Raw genomic sequence first — 20,329 nt, 5'->3', positions numbered from 1 at the left:
AAATTGTTTAACTTGGGTCAAACATTTCATGTAGCCTTCCACATGCTTCCTGTGAAATTTGGCCCATTCCTCCTGACAGAGCTGGTGTAACTGAGTCAGGTTTGTAGGCCTCCTGACAGAGCTGGTGTAACTGAGTCAGGTTTGTAGGCCTCCTGACAGAGCTGGTGTAACTGAGTCAGGTTTGTAGGCCTCCTGAAAGAGCTGGTGTAACTGAGTCAGGTTTGTAGGCCTCCTGACAGAGCTGGTGTAACTGAGTCAGGTTTGTAGGCCTCCTGAAAGAGCTGGTGTAACTGAGTCAGGTTTGTAGGCCTGCTTGCTCGCCTACACTTTTTCAGTTCTGCCCACAAATGTTCTATAGGATTGAGGTCAGGGCTTTGTGATGGCCACTCCAATACCTTGACTTTGTTGTCCTTAAGCCATTTTGCCACAACTTTGGAAGTATGCTTGGGGTCATTGTCCATTTGGAAGACCCATTTGGACCAAGCTTTAACTTCCTGACTGATGTCTTGAGATGTTGCTTCAATATATCCACATCATTTTCTGTCCTCGTGATGCCATCTATTTTGTGAAGTGCACCAGTCCCTCCTGCAGCAAAGCACCCCACAAAATGATGCTGCCACCCCCGTGCTTCATGGTTGGGATGGTATTCTTCGGCTTGCAAGCCTCCCCCTTTTCCTCCAAACATAACAATGGCCATTATGGCCAAACAGTTCTATTTTTGTTTCATCAGACCAGAGGACATTTCTCCAAAAAGTACAATCTTTGTCCCCATGTGCATTTGCAAACTGTGGTCTGGATTTTTTATGGTGGTTATGGAGCAGGGGCTTCTTCCTTGCTGAGCGGCCTTTCAGGTTATGTCGATATAGGACTCGTTTTACTGTGGATATAGATACTTTTGTACCTGTTTCCTCCAGCATCTTCACAAGGTCCTTTGCTGTTGTTCTGGGATTGATTTGCACTTTTCACACCAAAGTACGTTCACAGAACATGTCTCCTTCCTGAGCGGTATGACGGCTGCGTGGTCCCATGGTGTTTATACTTGCGTACTATTGTTTGTACAGATGAATGTGGTACCTTCAGGCATTTGGAAATTGCTCCCAAGGATGAACCAGACTTGTGGAGGTCTACAATTTTTTTCTGAGGTCTTGGCTGATTTCTTTTGATTTTCCCATGATGTCAAGCAAAGAGGAACTGAGTTTGAAGGTTGATCTTGAATTACATCTACAGGTACACCTCCAATTGACTCAAATGTTGTCAATTAGCCTATCAGAAGCTTCTAAAGCCATGACATAATTTTCTGGAATTTTCCAAGCTGTTTAAAGGCACAATCAACTTAGTGTATGTACACTTCTGACCCACTGGAATTGTGATACAATGAATTATAAGTGAAATAATCTGTCTGTAAACAATTGTTGGAAAAATGACTTAAGTCAGAAGTAGATGTCCTAACTGACTTGCCAAAACTAGTTTGTTAACAAGAAATTTGTGGAGTGGTTGAAAAACGAGTTTTAATGATTCCAACCTAAGTGTATGTAAACTTCCGACTTCAACTGTAAATACATTGAATTACTGTATTATTTATTATAATTATTACCTGTGCATAGTTCTCAGGTCTGGCTAGAAGAGGCAGCTCGTATGCCGTGGAGAAGTGTGTCCTGACCTGCTGCATCTGACCAAAGCGCTCCCTCTTCCTCCATTTGGCTCGGCGATTCTGGAACCACACCTGCTGGGCAAAGGTCAGGACTGAGTCACATAGTCACATAAGATCTATAGATATATATAGTAAAACTTTTTGAGCATAGTTCAAAACTGAAAGAAGAATATAGTCAGTCATACATTTTTTGCCTGAACATCCAATAGAACTAAAATAATATGTAGGCCTACAGTATAATATACAAAGCACATAACTTGCACAAACATTGTTGTGATTATAATTGTGGTGCTGTTCTGTGTCTTTTGGCTGTAAGGGGAGGAAAGAGACTGCCATGTGTCTCTCAAGCCTGGGGCTCAGTGAGGCTGGGTGAACTGTGAGCAAGCACTGTACAGCAGCATGGTCTGGCACCTGAGAAACAGTCCAGGAACCTCCAGGGTTGGCCTGGCAGGGGAATCACAGAGAAGGGGCTCTGCCCCTGAGCCCTGGGCCTGTGTGCATGGCTTATTTTTACAGTCTCCCTCTCTCAGAGAAAGCAGAGACCTGGCTGGAGTTTGACATCTGGGGGAGTTGACAGGCCTTGTGAAGGCCTCCTCTGAGTTCCCCTCCTATCAGCGCCATCAGCAGCAGGAGGTTGAGATGGAGGGGGAGATGTGGCGGGGAGATGGGGGAGTGGGGGAGTTAGTGGGGGCCGGGGCAGAGGTAGTACTGGACCCAGTAAGACTGAAGCATTAAACTTTCCACAACTTCTCAGGAGAATGCCTTTCTGATAGATACAAACAACACTATTATTTTCTGTATGGAAAAAGGGTTCTGAGGATCACAGCCAAAGCGACTGTTCTATCTGCACAGACATCAATGTGCCGAAACTCTCAATGGAAAAAAGTGAAAGAATGTGCTGCTCTATAGATAAAGCAAACTATTCTTAAGCTTATAGTCTCAAAAGCAGCCAGAAATTCCTTTCCCTGTGATCCATCTGACTCTCAGATTAACTCCATCTACTGTATTTATTGATTCGTGAAGTGGAGGCCTATTCAAAGGGGGAGCCCCCCTTTGTGTTTGATCTTGGTTCTGAGGATGAGCCTTTGGTCAATCAGTTTGTGGTTTACACAGCCACTGCCATACAATTTTCCCTCTCTGCAACCAAGTACACACATACACATGCGTACACACACACACACATATACACACACACACACTTTCAGAGGTATAATTAAAAATAGGGTGAAGTAATAAATCCGCTGGTCTGATTCCCTGGGCGGGTGGGCAATTAGAGAGGAGAGGAGAAAGGATCTCTAGGTCTCTAATACAGACAATGTGGAGACTTGAGTACTCAAAACAAAACGTTCACAGACCCTTCCCTCCCTTTCTTTGTCTTCTGACAGGAACAGGGCAATTTTCTCATGACAAAAGTGTGCTGTAATTACCTTTGACATCTGAACCTAAAACGGTTGTTTATTGAAAGCATTATTGTGTTTAAATTTCCATCAAAGCTGGTGAAAGTGATCTGAATAGAGTCGGTCTCAGATGGACTTAGGCCTGGCGCCCTCCCCCACACAACGTCATAGGACCTATCTCAGAGCTGGGTAACCTGATATCAGCCTGACTCTGATTGCACTTTATGTCAAGGCACAGAGCACAGAGAGCACTGTCCCTCAGCTTCACATCGTCTGTTTAGAAAGCTTTACTCACTGATTACACTGATACAGGGAATATATGGGCAGGACATGGTATCACAGCATTTTTGTGAGAGAGCACAATAACTAGCCAATTATTCCCCCTTTTTCTTTCTGCACCCCTGACATGATTTCTCTCTCTCCTTGGTCATTTATTATTTCTTTCCCTCACTCACTCGCACTCTTCCTCCCTTTATAAATCTGAGTAGGGAATTTGGGAAATTGAAAAGTGACATGGGAGAATGTTCAAACCAGAGCTTGTTTTCATTTTATGTTTAATTTCCTGACACCTAAACCCCTGGCTTTCCGATGCTCCCCCTCCAGCCCAGAGGAGTCACACAGACAAGAGAGAAGGACAGCGACGCTCCCTCCTCTCCTCTCCTCTCCTCTCCTCTCCTCTCCTCTCCTCTCCTCTCCTCTCCTCTCCTCTCCTCTCCTCTCCTCTCCTCTCCTCTCCTCTCCTCTCCTCTTCTCTTCTCTTCTCTCCTCTCTCTCCTCTCCTCTCCTCTCCTCTCCTCTCCTCTCCTCTCCTCTCCTCTCCTCTCCTCTCACTGCTGTTATCTGTCTCTTTCCTTCTCTCTCTGTCTTCATGTCTTTCTTTCAACAGTCTCATACAACCCAAATACTCACTAGCTTCTATTGCCCATGAAGCCCCTCTTCAACTACAATGCTAAATTATGTGGAGAAGAGATTTCAAAGAGTACAGTATGATAGTTGGATGGACTCACTCCTTGCTTCACCTGCACCTTCTCCCTTTGTGTCTTTTGACAGTGATCCACCACTAGAGTTGTTGATCATGTTCGGACAGTGAGTATCTATCTACCAACAGATACCGTTTGTTTGTGCTTTATGTCCGACTTCTCCCTAGACAGGATTTGTTCCGCAGAACTAAGTGTTTGTGTTGTGCTCACTGGGTAGTGACAGTAATTGGTAAAGACGCTGACAGCTAAAGTAGCTTAGAGACTTACTATGAGGCTTTAGTTATGTTCCAGCACAGAGAGAAAAAACACAGAAATGCCAAACTGTCCTGGCAGGGAAGCTGCATGGGGATGCAGCCACTTTGAAGTCACTTTGAAGTCACGTCTGTCACTGCTGTTTCCATACTATAGCAAAGCCCAAATGGACCTGCAAATAGTACACAATGGTGGTACACAATGACTAAGTATTTCTAATTTGTATAGTTACCCAGCTGTGAGCACAACATCTAATATCATATTTATATTATTTGTTATTATGCTTATTGATGGGTGGCTGTCCTGTTTTATCTTAACTAAGGTCTGTAGTTTGGTCCTTAACTCATATTGGCAGTTCATGTTACATTATATACTCCCCATGTCAAACAACGTTCAGCAGCCTCAGAGCTGTGGACTGACAGCAAGGTAGTCTGAGAGACGTGATGTTATTGAAACCCTTGACCTGTGACCTCTAGATGTATCTGGAGTGCAGATGACTCAGAGCTCAACCGACTTCCTCCCTTTGAAACTAGTAGACAGAAAAAACAAACTTTCTCTGGCTAACATTTATAGTCAGGCAAGTTTACAAGCTCCTCTTGTTCTGTCCTATTAAGTGGACTAAAGAGAGGGTATTTCGGTTACAATCTGAAAAACACTGCCTTAATTAATTTGGAAATCTATTGACAACCACAAAAGTGAAATCTCAGTGGAATTCCAATCGACAAAAACCCACAGTACTATGAGCTTTTCAGCAAGACAAATTATTGTGGATTTTGTTGAACAGTTTGTCCACTTTAGATGCAGAATTCATGAAGTGTGAAGCTCCTTTTTTTCGGAGTAAAGAGCGGAAATTCCTGTTCTTTGACTGACAAGGCATTTTGTGTCTTTTATCTTTTTTACTTGAATGGTTTAAGAGGGTCAGTGGGAGAGCTTAGGCTGTAAAGGGCCAAGCTGAACTACCCCTCTTTCTCTCTATCTCTCTCTCTATATATATATATATATATATATAGAGAGAGAGAGAGACAGACAGAGAGACAGACAGAGAGAGAGCGAGACAGAGAGAGAGAGAGGGGGAGAGAGAGAGACAGAGAGAGGGAGAGAGAGAGAGAGAGAGAGAGAGAGAGAGAGAGAGAGAGAGAGAGAGAGAGAGAGAGCTCTAGGCGGAATTACAACCCTCTGGCTTCAGGGACTTCCTGGGTTTCACTGTGAGGGGTTTCTGGCCACTGCGCCAGCACGTCATATAAATATTCAGCCTGATCTCATCCCTCAGACTCTTTCACAGAGCACTTGCTCTCTTTGCTTTCACATGACGTTTGTATTTACAGATATTTGTGTTGGTATTGTACTGTATATCGTGGCATGTTTCCTATGGAATAGTGCATGATGGCTGCTGTGAACCTCACAACTTACCAGAGACTCAGGGGAAGGTTTTCACACCTACCCCCGAGACCACGGGAGGGACACATTCTCCCTGAACAGGATGTTAATGAAAGAAAAACACAATGAATCCAAGGGCATTTGGTAGTGTGTGTGTGTGTGTGTGTGTGTGTGTGTGTGTGTGTGTGTGTGTGTGTGTGTGTGTGTGTGTGTGTGTGTGTGTGTGTGTGTGTGTGTGTGTGTGTGTGCGTGTGTGTGTGTGTGTGTGCGTGTGTGTGTGTGTGTGTGTGTGTGTGTGTGTGTGTGTGCTCCGAATGAGGGGAGTCTCATCATCTATCCACCAATGCTGGAATGTGGCAGTAGTCATGGAGGGATTATATGTAAATCAAAGGTCACAGGAAGGTTGAATGTTTGTAGCACCGGCCTGGTTAGCCACTTGCAGAGCTCAGTTCAGAGGTTCAGAAGTCCAGGGGTTCAGGTGCAGGCTAGGGTTTGGAGCTGAGCAGAACCAAGCGTGTCTCCTCATATGTGGATGAAAGTCTGCTCTCTTGACAGTGAACATATGAGGCCCAGCTCCATCCTCAGCCCCTTGGGGGCCCCTGCCCTGCGTTGGCCCCTACTCCCACATTGCCAAATAAATCTCACTCTCACCCTGGTGGCTTGGTGACGTTATCTCTCCAAAGCCACAGATGTTGAGGGATTAATGTGGTTCTATCCACAATCTCCTAGTCATTGGCTTTGTCCTGTTTCTGTTCAAGTCCTTTCAGTAACTAACAGCCGCCATCTGATTCGAGATAGCGTTGGTCCTTGTTCCTGTTTGGCCAGTAAAGGATGCTCAAGTATAGACCTCTACCAATTGTGCTTCTGTTTATAATGGTGATCATAACTGTTATTGATGTGTGATGAAAGTGATACTGCTAGATTGAAGTCCCAGATCTTCACAGGACCTGTGTAAGTAGCGGTTAGCAGTAGAGCTCCTCTCAGGTGAGCCAGTCTTACCTGTACCCGGGCCTCAGTCAGGTCAGTCCGGAGGGCCAGCTGCTCGCGGGCGTACACATCTGGGTAGTGGGTCTTCTGGAAGACCTTCTCCAGCTCCTCCAGTTGGTAGCTGGTGAAGGTGGTGCGGTTACGCCTCTTCTTGCCCTTGTTGCTCTCACCCTCTCCCTTGTCCATGGGGCCGGCCATGTCCGAGCCTGGTCGGTCCGAGGGGCCCTTCACGCCTTGATCCTTCACACTCAGGTAGCTGCCGTCCATCCCAGAGGGGTCAGAGTTCGGGGTCAGGTCAGAGTCTGTCAGTCCTGAGCTGTCTTTACCTGGAGAGAGGATGAGAGAAGGAAGGTGTATATATATCTCGTACTGTGCTCAATTATTATGGATGTGGTTATTATTGACACCCTGTGTTTTGGGACTGATGTGCAACAGAAAACTAATTTTGACTGTGTTTACAGTATTATATTGCACTAGCACAAGCACCAAATGACTCTTGCAGCATGTTGTTCTTTGAAAGCTCCCTGGCCAGTTAGTTCCAGGTCTGGACTCTGGTTCATGGTGTGGTTAGGAGTGGGGGTGTAAGCTGTGTGACTCCCAGAACACTTCCTCCATACTGCTGCTCATAAATCATGGAAACAGACACCCTGGCAGGCAGTAATTGCAGAATAGTAGAAAATGACAGGATTTCACGTCTCTCTCTCTCTCAGTATGGTTGGGGTTGGAGTCAGGTCTTACGCTGGGAGAACTCAGGCCTTTAACACAGACGCGTGGTCTGTGGTGTGGCTGCAAGCTGAAGCTCACTTACTAACGAGACTAAACTAACCCGGCAACAAGAGTGTCAGTGGTAATTTGCTGGACGGTAATTTGTAGCGAGGGGAAACACACACAGCAGCCTATCCGTGAAACCTCAGTCAACCTACTGATCATAAATTCCCATGATGCTGTTTGTGCCAGTGTGCCGTTCGTTCATTATTCCACAATAGTGCCAATCTTCTGTGCCCTTACTGCCCTCCCTGCTAGTGGATGATTAAACTCTCTCCATTACGGCTTCTATTAAGGGGTCTGTTTGGGGTCCTGGGAAGGCAATGTGTTGTCATGCTCACTCATATGAACTGCAAACCCTCCCCCTTGGGCTCTAGGCTGTTCAAGGGGGTATAGAATATGGTTTGGGGTCCAAGCCAAACCTCACATCTGCTTCTCAACCCCTCTGCTTGGTGACGTCCCCTCTGGCTCGGTCTAGTGGTGAGTCCAGGCACTACGCTCCCCTCTGTTTAGCTTAGCTCTAAGAGACAGGGAGTTATTTTAGGGAGCCCAGGATTGGGATGTGCTCATTTCTTATCTGAGGCTGGGGTAAAGCCTTGTCAAGTTAGAGCCAGGGGGTGTAGGTGTGCATGTGAGCTTCTGGTGTGCGTACTGCTTTCAACACAGCAGGGCAGCATGCCCTCCGGCCCTCCACACAGAGCCTTGTTGGGTAATGTGCTGCAAGGTGAGGGGACCTGATAGCTCATCTGATGATACACACACCCTCGGTCCCCCGCCCTACACACCTTTCAAGGACTTGAGTAAAGGGAGCCGCATAACAGTCATAAGAAATATAAGCTGTGCTGTAGGATTTGTTTACTGCAGGGGCCACACTTAGGGAAAGCCCCTCTTCCTACCATAACATTGTAATTATAGTTGTTCACTTATACCAATCACTGTTGCACTGTTATGTTTCACCCGTCTGATTCTCAAAACCTCCAACTCTCATTCTGTCTGTTATTGTCATACTGTAAGTTAGAGCTTTTCCCTCGGAGTTGGATATGAGGAAAAAGATTACTCCTGGTGTTGGTAAATAATTGTGATGGTCTGATTAGAGCCGTCTCAGCAGCATGCTCATTCTCTCTGGCTGTGTCCGTTTGCCTTCTCCACGCTGCTGCCGAGCAACCTGGCCACTGTGGACTGTCAGGCAGGCAGCATCTACTGGGGCCCGGGCCCTGGCCAGGGGTATAATGGCTCCCACATTGCCTGCTGCCTGCCCAGGACTGACACATCCTGTTAAGCCTGAGACGAGCTAGCTCAACCTAAATGTAAATCATTTCTAGTTATTCCCTCATCATATGCCCTGCACCGATGGTCCCAACCAGGCAAGGCTGTCAGGCTTTTTGAAATCAAGGGCTCTCTGCTGATCAAAGACTCTTGTTTATGCCCTGTGTCATTGATGGTTTTTGGCAGGCGCAGGGTATTGTGACAATCTCCCGCTTGTTATTCGTGCGCTGGGCCGTGGCTGCGAGGCAAGGCATTCTCCACTGCCCAAGGTGAACAGCAGTGGGCCCTCCCGGGGGCTGGGCCATATGGATGAGGAACATGAGAAAGTCTTACTGCAAATAATGTCAGTCAGGATACCCATGCAGTGGAGGGAGCCCTGAGTGAACACAGCCATTAAAGGCTAATGTTGAATTGTTTCTTCCTCAACAGAGTTGAGTTAGTAAAAGTCAGATAGAAGGAGATATGCCTGTAGCAAGAAGCCCACTGAGAGTAATTGGCATGGAGAGGTCCTTCTGAAATAGCAGAGGTAATATTTTTGCCATCTCAACTATGGAGGTACAGAGCTTATCAGTCATCACTAAAAGTAGTCATCACTAAAGTATTTCAGAAATACAGCATCATTAAATCAAATCAAATTGTATTTGTCACATACACATGTTTAGCAGATGTTATTGCGGGTGTAGCAAAATGCTTGTGTTCCTAGCTCCAACAGTGCAGTAATATATAACAATTCACAACAATACACACAATACACACAACCTAAAAGTAAAATAATGGAATTAAGGAATGTATGAATATTAGGATGAGCAATGTCAGAGTGGCATTCCTCACTACATTTCATGATCACTGATTGGGCAGGCAGACATTTCCATTTAGCATCATGGTGGATTTTCCTGAAGATAACTGATACTCAGACACTTTCACCGTAGCTGATCGGATTAACAATCATATTTGGGCTTAGTGAAAGTATGATATGTTATATACTGTATAAAGCAAAGACACTTCTGTCTCTATGCCAGGATATGTTCTGACATGCTGCTGTAATTTATCAGTGCTTTACAACCCCCCTCTCATTTTCACCTTTCACCTGTTATACAGATCTAGAGCTCAGCATCCCTGATACAACACTTGGAAGCAAGCAGACAATAAACTCCTCAGTCCCTTCTGCTAAAACCTCATAGCGTGTTTCCCATTTAGAGGAATCTGCTCTACAGCAGTGTTCACTGATTTTTTTTCTTTTTGACTTTGGATCCAAGATTCCACATCAGTTCCAATTACAGCTCTCTGACGGAGAGAGGCACGTCTGGAGCCCATTGTTCTTTGTCTGCCCCAACCCTGTTAGGGATCTGACATACCAAGTCTACAGTGACTGTACAACTGCTGTGATCTAAAATTGAAATAGCTTCCCTGTTCCCTTCCAGTTGTATGACTGCTGTCTTATGCTATTTGTATGTTTGTTTAAAGTAAGAAATAATGAGATGTGATACAGAACTGTGGCTGTGTCCAAGTACAGGATAGTTCGGAACTGAAATCTTCATATTATTCTTTACAATGTCAAGGAAACAGAATACTCTACTAAATCAGTCCAGATCTGACCAAGCTGAAACCAATAGGGTCTGAAAGCAGAGTTCATCAGTGGGTGAGAGAGAAGAGGGGTGAGGTTAAACCAGAGAACTAATTGGCAGTTTAACCCTAACAGTATTCACACCTGCCTGCAGAGCAACACAGGGTCTTGTAAACCCTTTTTAATAGCGTCTACATTTCCCCACAAAAAATGTCTTCAAACATAATTTTATATTCTGCACTGTAAGTCGTTTTAAAAAGTTGTGTCCACAGAAAATGTCAAAATAAGAAAAAAGATGGCTACGTTAGAGTAATAGATATGATCATCATAGCAGCTATGCTATGAGGGGTAAATGACTATAGTTCCTGCCCTTGGATATCTGTGCTGGACCCCTTAAAGTTAGCAAGGGTCAGACCTTCACTGGGGACAGACGTTAAGTCGCTGTCAAAAATGAGAAGGGAACATCAAAGTGTAATTTAACTGGCAGTAAAGCGACAGGTCGCCTCCCCAGCCTCTTTATTGAAAAGGTTGGCTAGGGTCAGCTCACAGCATTTAAAAGAAACAATATAAATTAGACACCCTGCGGTGACTGAGAGCGATTAATGACAAAATATTCCCAAACCTGAAAAAATATCCCTAAATATTAGAAAACGTAAATAAAAGAGATTAAGTGTGTGTAGTCTAGGCTTGATAGATCCCTGTTTTGACTGGACCCAGGAAGCAGAGGAAATTTGTGTAAGCTGTTTTCTCTGCTAAGCATTTATTTGTAACTCTAATTTGGTTTGTTTTCCCTTCTTAAAATATGGATTGAATCATAATGGGAAGCTTTGTGCTCTGAAGTCCCGCCATCTCTGTGATGTCCTCTCTTCCTGCTCGTTCTGCTGGCTGTGAGGCTGTTACATAAAGACAGACACACTAACTAACACAGGTAGTGGATGGAGAGACTGACTGGTGTGTTGAGATGTAAACTTTATCATGCCTACACCATGACGAATGAAAAGTGATGTGAGAGACATTGATCCATTTTATTGCAGCCTGTGAGTGTGTCACCACAAGGCATTAGCATGGGAAGAGCCTTATTAGCAAGCCCTCTGCCTACACGGCCATTTGCAAAACCAGAGCTAATCGCCTACCCAAAGGCAGATGGAGTCGAGTCTCAGTAGTTCTTATAAACCCGTCCTTCTTAAACGATCTTGTTCCTGGTCAGGAGCACTATGACACCACTATGAATAGCACCGCAGTATGAGTAGGCTATGGTGTCAATTGCAGTCATTGAAACAGTTCAAGGTTAGCCTAAGTTGGTGCTCACTAGGCCCATGCCTTTCTTATATCTTGCTGCCCTCTCATATGCCTAATGCCGTAAACAAAACCTCAGCTAACGGATGAGAAAGTTCCATAAGTACCTCTCTGACTAGCTTATAGCTACAGTAGTTTGGGAGCATCTGATAGGTACGCGTTCACTTTGAAGTCAAAGACTGAGAGGGATGATTCATCCCATCAGGCTGCTGTGAGGTGCACACGCTGCGCCAAAAAACAACTGCTATGGGAGCGTATCCATAAAGCCTGAGACACTGATAAATCACCCCTCTCTCTTCAAGGTTCTTTATCTGTCTGAGAGTCTCTCTCAGGCCCTAGAGCATGGCAGGATCTCCACGAGCCTGAGGCTGGGCTAGGGTCTACTCAGTGCCTGTTCCACAGTTTGTCTAGCTCTAAAACAAGGTCAAAACAGTGTTAGACAATTACACATAAGATCAAGGAACAAAGCTCTATTTGTCTTTCTGAAACCAACTTATTAGCATATCTGGAAACACTTTCCCCTGCTCTTATACCCATGTAAATACACAGTAATAACGGTAACAACACTGTATGTTGTGTTGGAGATATAATACCCAGTGTAATGCAAAGTTCATGCAAAATCATATTTGACTGCGTACGCTGTGGTTTTAACCAGTACTGTACTGAAATGACTAAAAGAAAGAAAGACTTCATGTTCCAATAGATTTGAGGTTATTTGAATGAGTGCAGAGGGAGACCCCTTGAGAGGGGAAGGCTTCTTAATGTGAGATCCTCTCAGTTTATCTAACAGTTGACGTTATGTTCCCTCCTCCTTTCCCAGTGAGGTCTGAATCTCTCGGGTGATGTTAAAAACCACAATGAAGCAAACACACATTTTACGAGTGCACGGGAATGCCATAATCAAAGACAGGTTGGTCACTGTCCTCTTAGCATCATGTGGATTCCACTTCTGACAATGGCATTGTTATATTGAAGTCAATACAATGTGGAAAGAAAACTAGATTGTCCTTGGTGGTCCAAATTGTTAATCACTTGTAACTAAGCAAAAATTATCATCTGCTTGTGAAATAATATATAATTTCATATAGGCTTCTTAAAATTCTTTACATCAGCTCCCCTGTGAACTTACATAGTACTCTGTCATGAGGAAACACCATGTGAACTTACATAGTACTCATTAGGAAACACCATGTGAACTTACATAGTACTCTGTCATGAGGAAACACCATGTGAAATTACATAGTACTAATTAGGAAACACCATGTGAACTTACATAGTACTCATTAGGAAACACCATGTGAACTTACATAGTACTCATTAGGAAAAACCATGTGAAATAATGTGATTCAATGGGTAGTTTATAGATAAAAGCAACACGCTTATAATTTCAGTTCTTGTGATGGGTGCCACTGTCCAGGCCAATGGACATGTTAACCTTTTACTGTACTATAATGTCTGAGAAAATGTATACACAGTAGGTGACATTACAGACTCTAATCTTCTGGGATATTCTTTGTGCTGGACGTCTGATCAGTAAGCATCCTCTGAGGGCCTCAACTATGGAGGGTTTAGTTACACAGCAGAGGATCTGACTGCCGGACTGAGAGAAGGCCTGGAGTACAAGGTTCAATGTAGCCCTGTCGCACTCCGGCCGGGCAGATTGAGCCTAATGTAAATTGCTGTGCCAAAATACAAGTTAACTGGTAAAATGATCCTAGGTCCTTGTCACCTCTAGTCATGTCAGCAACCTGCTGAAGTGTGTCCGTGTTCTCCAGGCTTCACAACACTTCCATGGCTGGTTTCTATTACCCGCTGCTCATATCAATCAGCACAGACGGACAGAAAGGAAGGCTCAAATGGTTGTGCTGTACTAAAGACGGTAGAGAGAGAAAGGGCAGCAGATGGGGTGTTGGTGGCTTCAGTCTAGATTGAAAGGATCTCACAGGACAGTTGATTCACACCTCCTATATCCTCCCTCTTTTTGAGTGAAAACACGAAAACACGATTGTAACCGCAACTATGTACCAAATGCTTGTAATGTCACAACAAAGGCTCTCCCTCTCTCCGTCTATAGCTCATGAATAGTTAATGGAATGTTAAAGTAAATTGTGATCTTGACTACAAATGTTGCGAAAATATAATGTACGTTTCTGTTTGGATTATTTAGGGTTTTAGATCGATTCGCTCTGGAGAATTTTGGGGTACAGCTCTTCTAAAAAGGAAAGGAAACCAGAGTTAAAGGTCTCTGTGTCCTGTCCTCAGGGGGGACAGTCAAACACCATAAGAGGAAAACTCCTGTTGCTTCAAGAAAAATACAAAGAGATTGATGTTCCTAGTTTGAAGGTTAAGTTCTCAGTGGGTACACTGACCCCTTTAGACACTGTAGAGAAGCCAAGGATAGCTATCTCTGACAATGTGCATTGTTTGTGTGTGTCAAACCAAGTCAAGGCATAATCTATTATTCCCTCTTATTCTATTCTACTATATATTTTCATGTAAAAAAAACACAATCCACCAATGTAAAGGCCACCTGTTGTCAGATTTTATCAGGTTGAATTTTGGCCACTCTCCCTGAGATGTTCAGAGCCAGGCCCTAAATATCCTATTACCTGGCGGAGAGGAGTCTGGTTTATGGAGCCTGGAGTCCAGTGGAGTCTACAAGCTTTTATCACTGCATGTAGACCCGGCTAGGAAAGGCACTGCTCTCCCCTACTGCTAATGCACAGACCTTGTATATGTTGTCCCTGAAGTAGCATACTGTTGGTCCAGGGCTGCTGGACCTGAGAGAACCTCAATGTAACTGGACTGATGGGCCGTAGAAAGTGTCCCATTGTTTCATCTTAAGAGGTTTGAATGGAGGAACGGTTGAAACCATGCCATTTGTTACCCTGTACTCTTTTGGAGCAACAGTGTTTTTAACCATAATTCAATGGTGGCTTAGAAAACCTGTATGAATATCTAAAGATTCTAGCTGTCCTTTACAATTTGGTTGAGGAAACAATGGAGTTTCCCTTTGCCTCATTTCTAAGTTGCAGGCACAAAGTATTTGTTTCCTTCCTCTTACAGTACATACAGATTTGCAAGCACAGTACAGCATGTTAATGTCCACAAAATCATTCACTGATCCTTTCAATCACTTGCAACCCACCCCATAAACAAATATTGTATTGGTGACATGTTGTGTATTTGTATGCGGCACATGTTTAGCAAGGTTACACAAACCAGTCACCTCTTGGACACGCAGGGACTGCCCGTGCTTACTGGGGGCTGGCCTTTGAATGTATACAAAAAAAACTGGGGGAAGTGCTGATGTACATCTGAGTCACATTAATGGTGGAGGTCTCCTGTAGTGCTGAGACGTTCCTGCCTGCTCTTTAAGGCTTGCTCTATCTGAGGAGTCAGTCATACCTGTGGTCAGGCAAGGCTGCTGCAAGGGTGACTTCCACTGTAAAAATGTGCACGGTCTACCCAGCCAGTCTGTGATGCCAACTTGGTCCTGGGCCTCCCCTGGGAGCAGTTTTGTTTTTTTGTCTTAGCACTACACAGCTGATTCAAATAATCAATGCTTGATGATGACTTGGTTATTTGATTCAACTGTGTTTTGTACTAAGACAAAAACAAAACATGTGCCCTGAGGGTATCTGTTGTAAAATATTAGATATGTAAACTTCCTTTTTAGTGGCTCACGTATTGCTTTAATAAGATACATTAGGACAGCATCATTAGCCTAAGTATTATTTATGGCGGTTTGTTTGGGATTAACAGCGGCAATCATTTTCTTTACATCTACCGAGTGTACGACGTTATGTAGACTACAGGCCACCGGCAAGTTCAGCCGAACGCAAAAAGAAACAAACTCCCTTGAAATCTCCCGAAAACAGCGCTGGTATTATCTTCAAAGGTCCCCGCGGTGTCTAGCGGGAAATATTGTAAAGACTGTGACTCCAGGAATGTCAGCCTACCTGCTTAAGCCTGATTGAAGTAATAACTCACGAAGTCTCCGTTGAATTACCTGCCATGGCTTATACCTGTGGTCGAAACCAATAAGGCTCCCAAGACCAGGTTTAGGGTCTTTAAATCGTGACCCTAAATAAGATCTCGTGAGTGATTATGTGATCTGGTAGGTTTATGGAACATAAAAGCTATTCCCCGGACACAAACGCATTCCATTGCAAATATGACCCCGAGTTGATCGGAAAGTGTGGCAATGTGTTTTGGTTTTTAGTATAGGCCTATGTGATTCAAACGCACCTTCAAATCGATCATTCAATTTTCAGTCCGTGTCTATACGTTTTCATTAGTTGACTTTGTATATGCCGAGCATTTTCGTAATTTCTTACAGGTTTATGTGCAGGCCTAGGCCTGATCTTTTCCGCGCTATATTACGCACGCCTCTCCTGTGAGTCATTACGTACCAAAGGTTAAGCAAGGCCATGACACAGGATTGGAAATTAAATATATGAACAACTGAATATTATTTTTAACTTGAATAACTTGTAGGCTTAATGTTTTAGGCATACCACGTTTGGCGCCCGTGCGTAATGTGCTTAAATGGTAAGTCGCTCTGGATAAGAGCGTCTGCTAAATGACTTAAATGTAATGTAAATGTAGAGAAAAGACTGCACATACGCGTTCAAGTTTGAATCAGAGTATTTACTAATTTATTTCAGGTGAATATTTTCTTGTTCAGAACTATCTAAATATTAGAAGCTATATAATGACTATATAATAGGCAACTTGTTGCTTTCTGAATAATAAAGATGTGCATACGGTAAATGACTTCTAGATGTGCATACGGTAAATGACTTCTAGATGTGCATACGGTAAATGACTTCTAGATGTGCATACGGTAAATGACTTCTGATTCATCATAATATGTTCATATGGTTAACTATTGTTTAACTACTATTAATATTGTTATTATTATTATTATTAGTAGTAGTAGTCGTATTCCCATAGATTCCCAGCAGTGATCGATCAGTCGTAGACTCTTGACAAAGCAAGTGTCTGGTGTTCGTATGTTGTTGTCTAAAGTTATTTGATTAAACCAAAGAGATTCGATAACATCTGCACAGCAGACCATCATTAAATCTTATATTGATGGCTATGCTATGTTACGTCACCCGTTTAAACTAATTATGTAGCGAGGAAAAGACAGATTGGTTTATGTGCTTTTATTAGGGTTTACAGAAATCCTATTCTGGCACGTTAGTGGCATGTTTTCAGTGCCCAGCCCTCCTCCGTAACTCAGCTGTAAATACTTAATTATGTAATAATAATAATATTATTACTGTTATGATGATGATGATAGTCTAGTCATCAACAATAATATAATCTTTATCCTCATTAATATCATCCTGATCCTCATCATGGTAGCCATTAGCCAACAGTAAGAACAGCATGGCAAAGTTTAACTGAAGTTTCTTCATGTGTACTTTTTTCTCACGCTAGACCAGACAATTGATCAATGTCTTCTCCTTGACAGCAGTGATTCAGTGCTTTCGCTTTTATATTGACATATCAACTCGTTATATCCTCTTTGGTTGTGTCCCCATTTTCTAATTTTCACCAAGGACAGGACTCCTGTCGTTTTCACTAGATAATCATTAGAATATCTGTAATAGTGATTCATTAACATGTTTGGTGAAGCCTATTCTTTCGTTTAATCGTTTTCCCATGCACAGCAGTGCAAATTGATATTAGTATATTGATGAAAATTGTGAAATATTCTAATTTCATTCTATAATTTCAGTAATCTGGCATTTGATTTTAATTTGGATGTTGTTTGTGTTAGCAGCACTGTCCAGTGTCCATACGTTCACTGTGCATGCATCTTTAGTGTCGGTTTTGTTTTTCTATTTATGGATCCGGAAAAACAGAAAACGGATGTTATTGTTACGTTATAAATCAGGTGTAATGGATATATATTTACATTTTATAAATTACAGAGATGGATGGAAAAATACTTACGTTTCCTCACAGATCGCTTGGTTGATTTTCGAGCATGATTAATTAAGGATTATTGAAATTGTGGGGATTTTTACTTATCCTTGCGCTTAATGTTACCTGTAGAGTTCAATAAACTATCATGTGGTTCGATCATCGTCTATGCACTCTTAATTTTTGTAATAAAACATTTGAAGAATGTGCGTTTAAATGAAGGAACGTTGGACATCTTTGATCTAAATGTAGCCTAGAACTGAGACAGAATTTGGCCACATTTAATGAAAATGTTTTAGAAGTGAGCTAACTACTCTTTTTTTTATCTAGACAAGTTAGTTAAGAACAAATTCGTATTTACAATGACGGGTTAACTACCTAGTTTTACCTTGTCCGCTCGGGAACTCGATCCAGCAACCTTTCGGTTACTGGCCCAAAGCTTTAATCACTAGGCTACCTGCCGCAATTGGTTTATAGAGACTTCGAAACGTGAGACTGACATAATTATCTGGCAGAAAGTCTTAGGCATATTTTGCCTGTATTATAATTGTAGCACTGCTTTAGTCTTGTTGAAGTCACCCATTTTCTTGAGGATTCATGGCCTTTTACGTATCGAATATCATCTGGCTTTGGTCACTGACTTCTCAACCATAAACAACAAATGAATCACTTTTGAAATTTGTAATAACTCCTAAAAAAATTCTTAGCACTTGTAGCCACTCTCCTGAGAGAGGTTCCATAGAGCTTTTACCGCAGTATTTGATGCTTCCCTCCAGTTGATCATCTGAGAAGCCGCTGTATGTCCGTGGGTTTTCATCTCACCCACAAGTTGCTCGCAGATGGTTAGAGAAAGCGATGGATTTTGCGGTATTTGTGTTAAATTTATAGCATGGGCGGTTTTGTCCTGCGCTCAAGATGTGCCCTTTGTTAGACCTCTGTATAATATTTTCAACATAAAGATATAGTTCGGTTAATCAGTAGAGGGTATTATTTCGTATTAAGAATTAAGAATTGCATGTATTATTTTACACATTACATATTAATTTAATACAACGTAACTGTGGGTTTCGAGTTGCAAAGTTAAAGTTTGTGTTTCATTGTAAAATAAACCAATATTTCTTAAGAGCTTGTGATCCGTTATATTTTATTGTATGGTCATACAAACATCTATAAGGTCACCAATACCCAAGTCACGCTAATGCAACGTTTCTGCAGAGTGCACGTAGGCTATTGTAGGCTAGAGGCCTTTACAGTGTTCTTTTGTCAGTTCACAAAATCAGGCTGTTTGATCAGCAATGTTTTAGTTACAATCTCTAATTCACCACAGGCTATCAGTTTGGGCAATCTTTTCGACAAGAATCGGATTATCTTTACCTTGACATCATATAGGTGCAAAAACGTGCGTGTGTGGGTGTGTGTATGTCAACGATGGATTCTTAACATTTGCAAACTCCCCCAATATCTATTGCTCATGAGACAATATTGAGTAAGTAGCCTATGGATGTAAAGAGACTAGGGATAATAACAATATTGGTCCGCTGATAAACTATTTCCCATATTTTTCATGCTTGAAAACGTGATAATTCAATTGTCCGATTCAGATTCAGTATTAAGGATTGTAATGCAGATTATCGCATTAAATATAGCCTAATTTAATTCTATCGCCAAAGGGAAAACGTGATAGTCGGGAAGGTTATGTCTCTTCGTAATTGTGTTACAGGGGATAGTTGTGGCCATAATATTGGTAGTAAGTTGTGAAGTCCATCACATTGAGTTTGTAAAGACTCATGCATTGACAAATGTTCATATGCGATTAGTGATATTATCCAACACCCGGGATGATAGAAGACGTGATTACTTCACCCATTTATTTTATTTTATTATCGGTTTTGGTTATTGGAAGGAATTTCTCAATTTACAGGAAACTGTTTAAGAGGCATGTGGAGACAGGCATAACGTTCCCAACTTTACGAAAATACTCAAAACATACCTCATAATTGGGGGAATAGTCAGTCAAGTGAACAGATATTTACACCGAGCAGTGTATACAGAACACAAGCACAATTTATGTTGTCATTTGATGCGGTTTCTCCATAAGAGGAAACAATACCGGACACGGGAAATCTCCGTTCGTTCGAAACAGAACTGTGGTTTTACTCACCATAGCAGGGAATGAGCGCTCCGTTGTGTCCGCTTTCTTGGTGCAGTTTGCCTCCTTCGGGGGGGGTTTTGCAAGAAGACCTCTGCATGAAGAGGTGGTATTTGTTAAAGGTGCCTTCCCCAGTGGTGACATCCAATGACTGACACTCCTGTTGGAATGGGCTCCGAGACTTTTCTCCGTAAGCCTGACCTTTGTTTGGCAGGAAAGTGGGGCTGTATTTGTTGTCACTTACTTGGAATGTCCTAAACGGGTTCGTCTGATGATCCCTACCTTGCGGTGCAGAGGGGCTATAATATGAATCCATGGATGTCATATCGCAGTATGAGACGCACGTCTCGGCGTTCATGCCTAAAAAAAGTTACTGGGAGAAAAAGACGACCAAACTTTTTTCTTTCTTTCCGTTTTGGAAAGGGAAGCAAACAGATACCCTCACTCTCTCTCCCTCTTCCACATACGGATGAACACACGCATACACACTGTCACGCACACACACATACACTGGCACGGCAGCTGTGTTTGGTTATAAAACGATTCAGATGTTTTCCAGGAACCACTCGCTGACCAAAAGCTAAAAACTCCCCTTAAGGTTTAGAGGAGTAACAAAAATGCGTCTTTCTTCAGAAGATGCAACCCAGATCTCCCCGATATACACTACCGAGAGCTGTGTGGACTTTAAGTCAAGACATCTCCTGA

The 20,329-nt window shown here is 42.8% G+C and overlaps 1 protein-coding gene across 2 annotated transcripts in view; it reads right to left on the bottom strand.

The window, feature by feature from the left end:
- Window positions 1-20,329, bottom strand: part of LOC124033639 (homeobox protein aristaless-like 4) — a 27,633-nt gene extending 7,304 nt beyond the window's left edge. For both annotated transcript variants that reach the window (XR_006838423.1, XM_046345780.1), the window contains exons 1-3: window positions 19,637-20,329; window positions 6,657-6,970; window positions 1,595-1,723 (exon numbers count right to left, since the gene is read on the bottom strand). Coding sequence is in view for 1 of the 2 variants with exons in the window: in XM_046345780.1 (XP_046201736.1) it covers window positions 1,595-1,723; window positions 6,657-6,970; window positions 19,637-19,982 (789 nt within the window). In the remaining variant the exon portion in view is untranslated. The remainder of the gene's footprint in view (window positions 1-1,594; window positions 1,724-6,656; window positions 6,971-19,636) is intronic.

This window comes from Oncorhynchus gorbuscha, linkage group LG04 (genome assembly GCF_021184085.1).
Source record: "Oncorhynchus gorbuscha isolate QuinsamMale2020 ecotype Even-year linkage group LG04, OgorEven_v1.0, whole genome shotgun sequence".
In the NCBI taxonomy this organism is placed as follows: Eukaryota; Metazoa; Chordata; class Actinopteri; order Salmoniformes; family Salmonidae; genus Oncorhynchus; species Oncorhynchus gorbuscha.
Note: the sequence above shows the minus strand (reverse complement) of the source record. Positions and strands in the feature narration are given on the sequence as shown.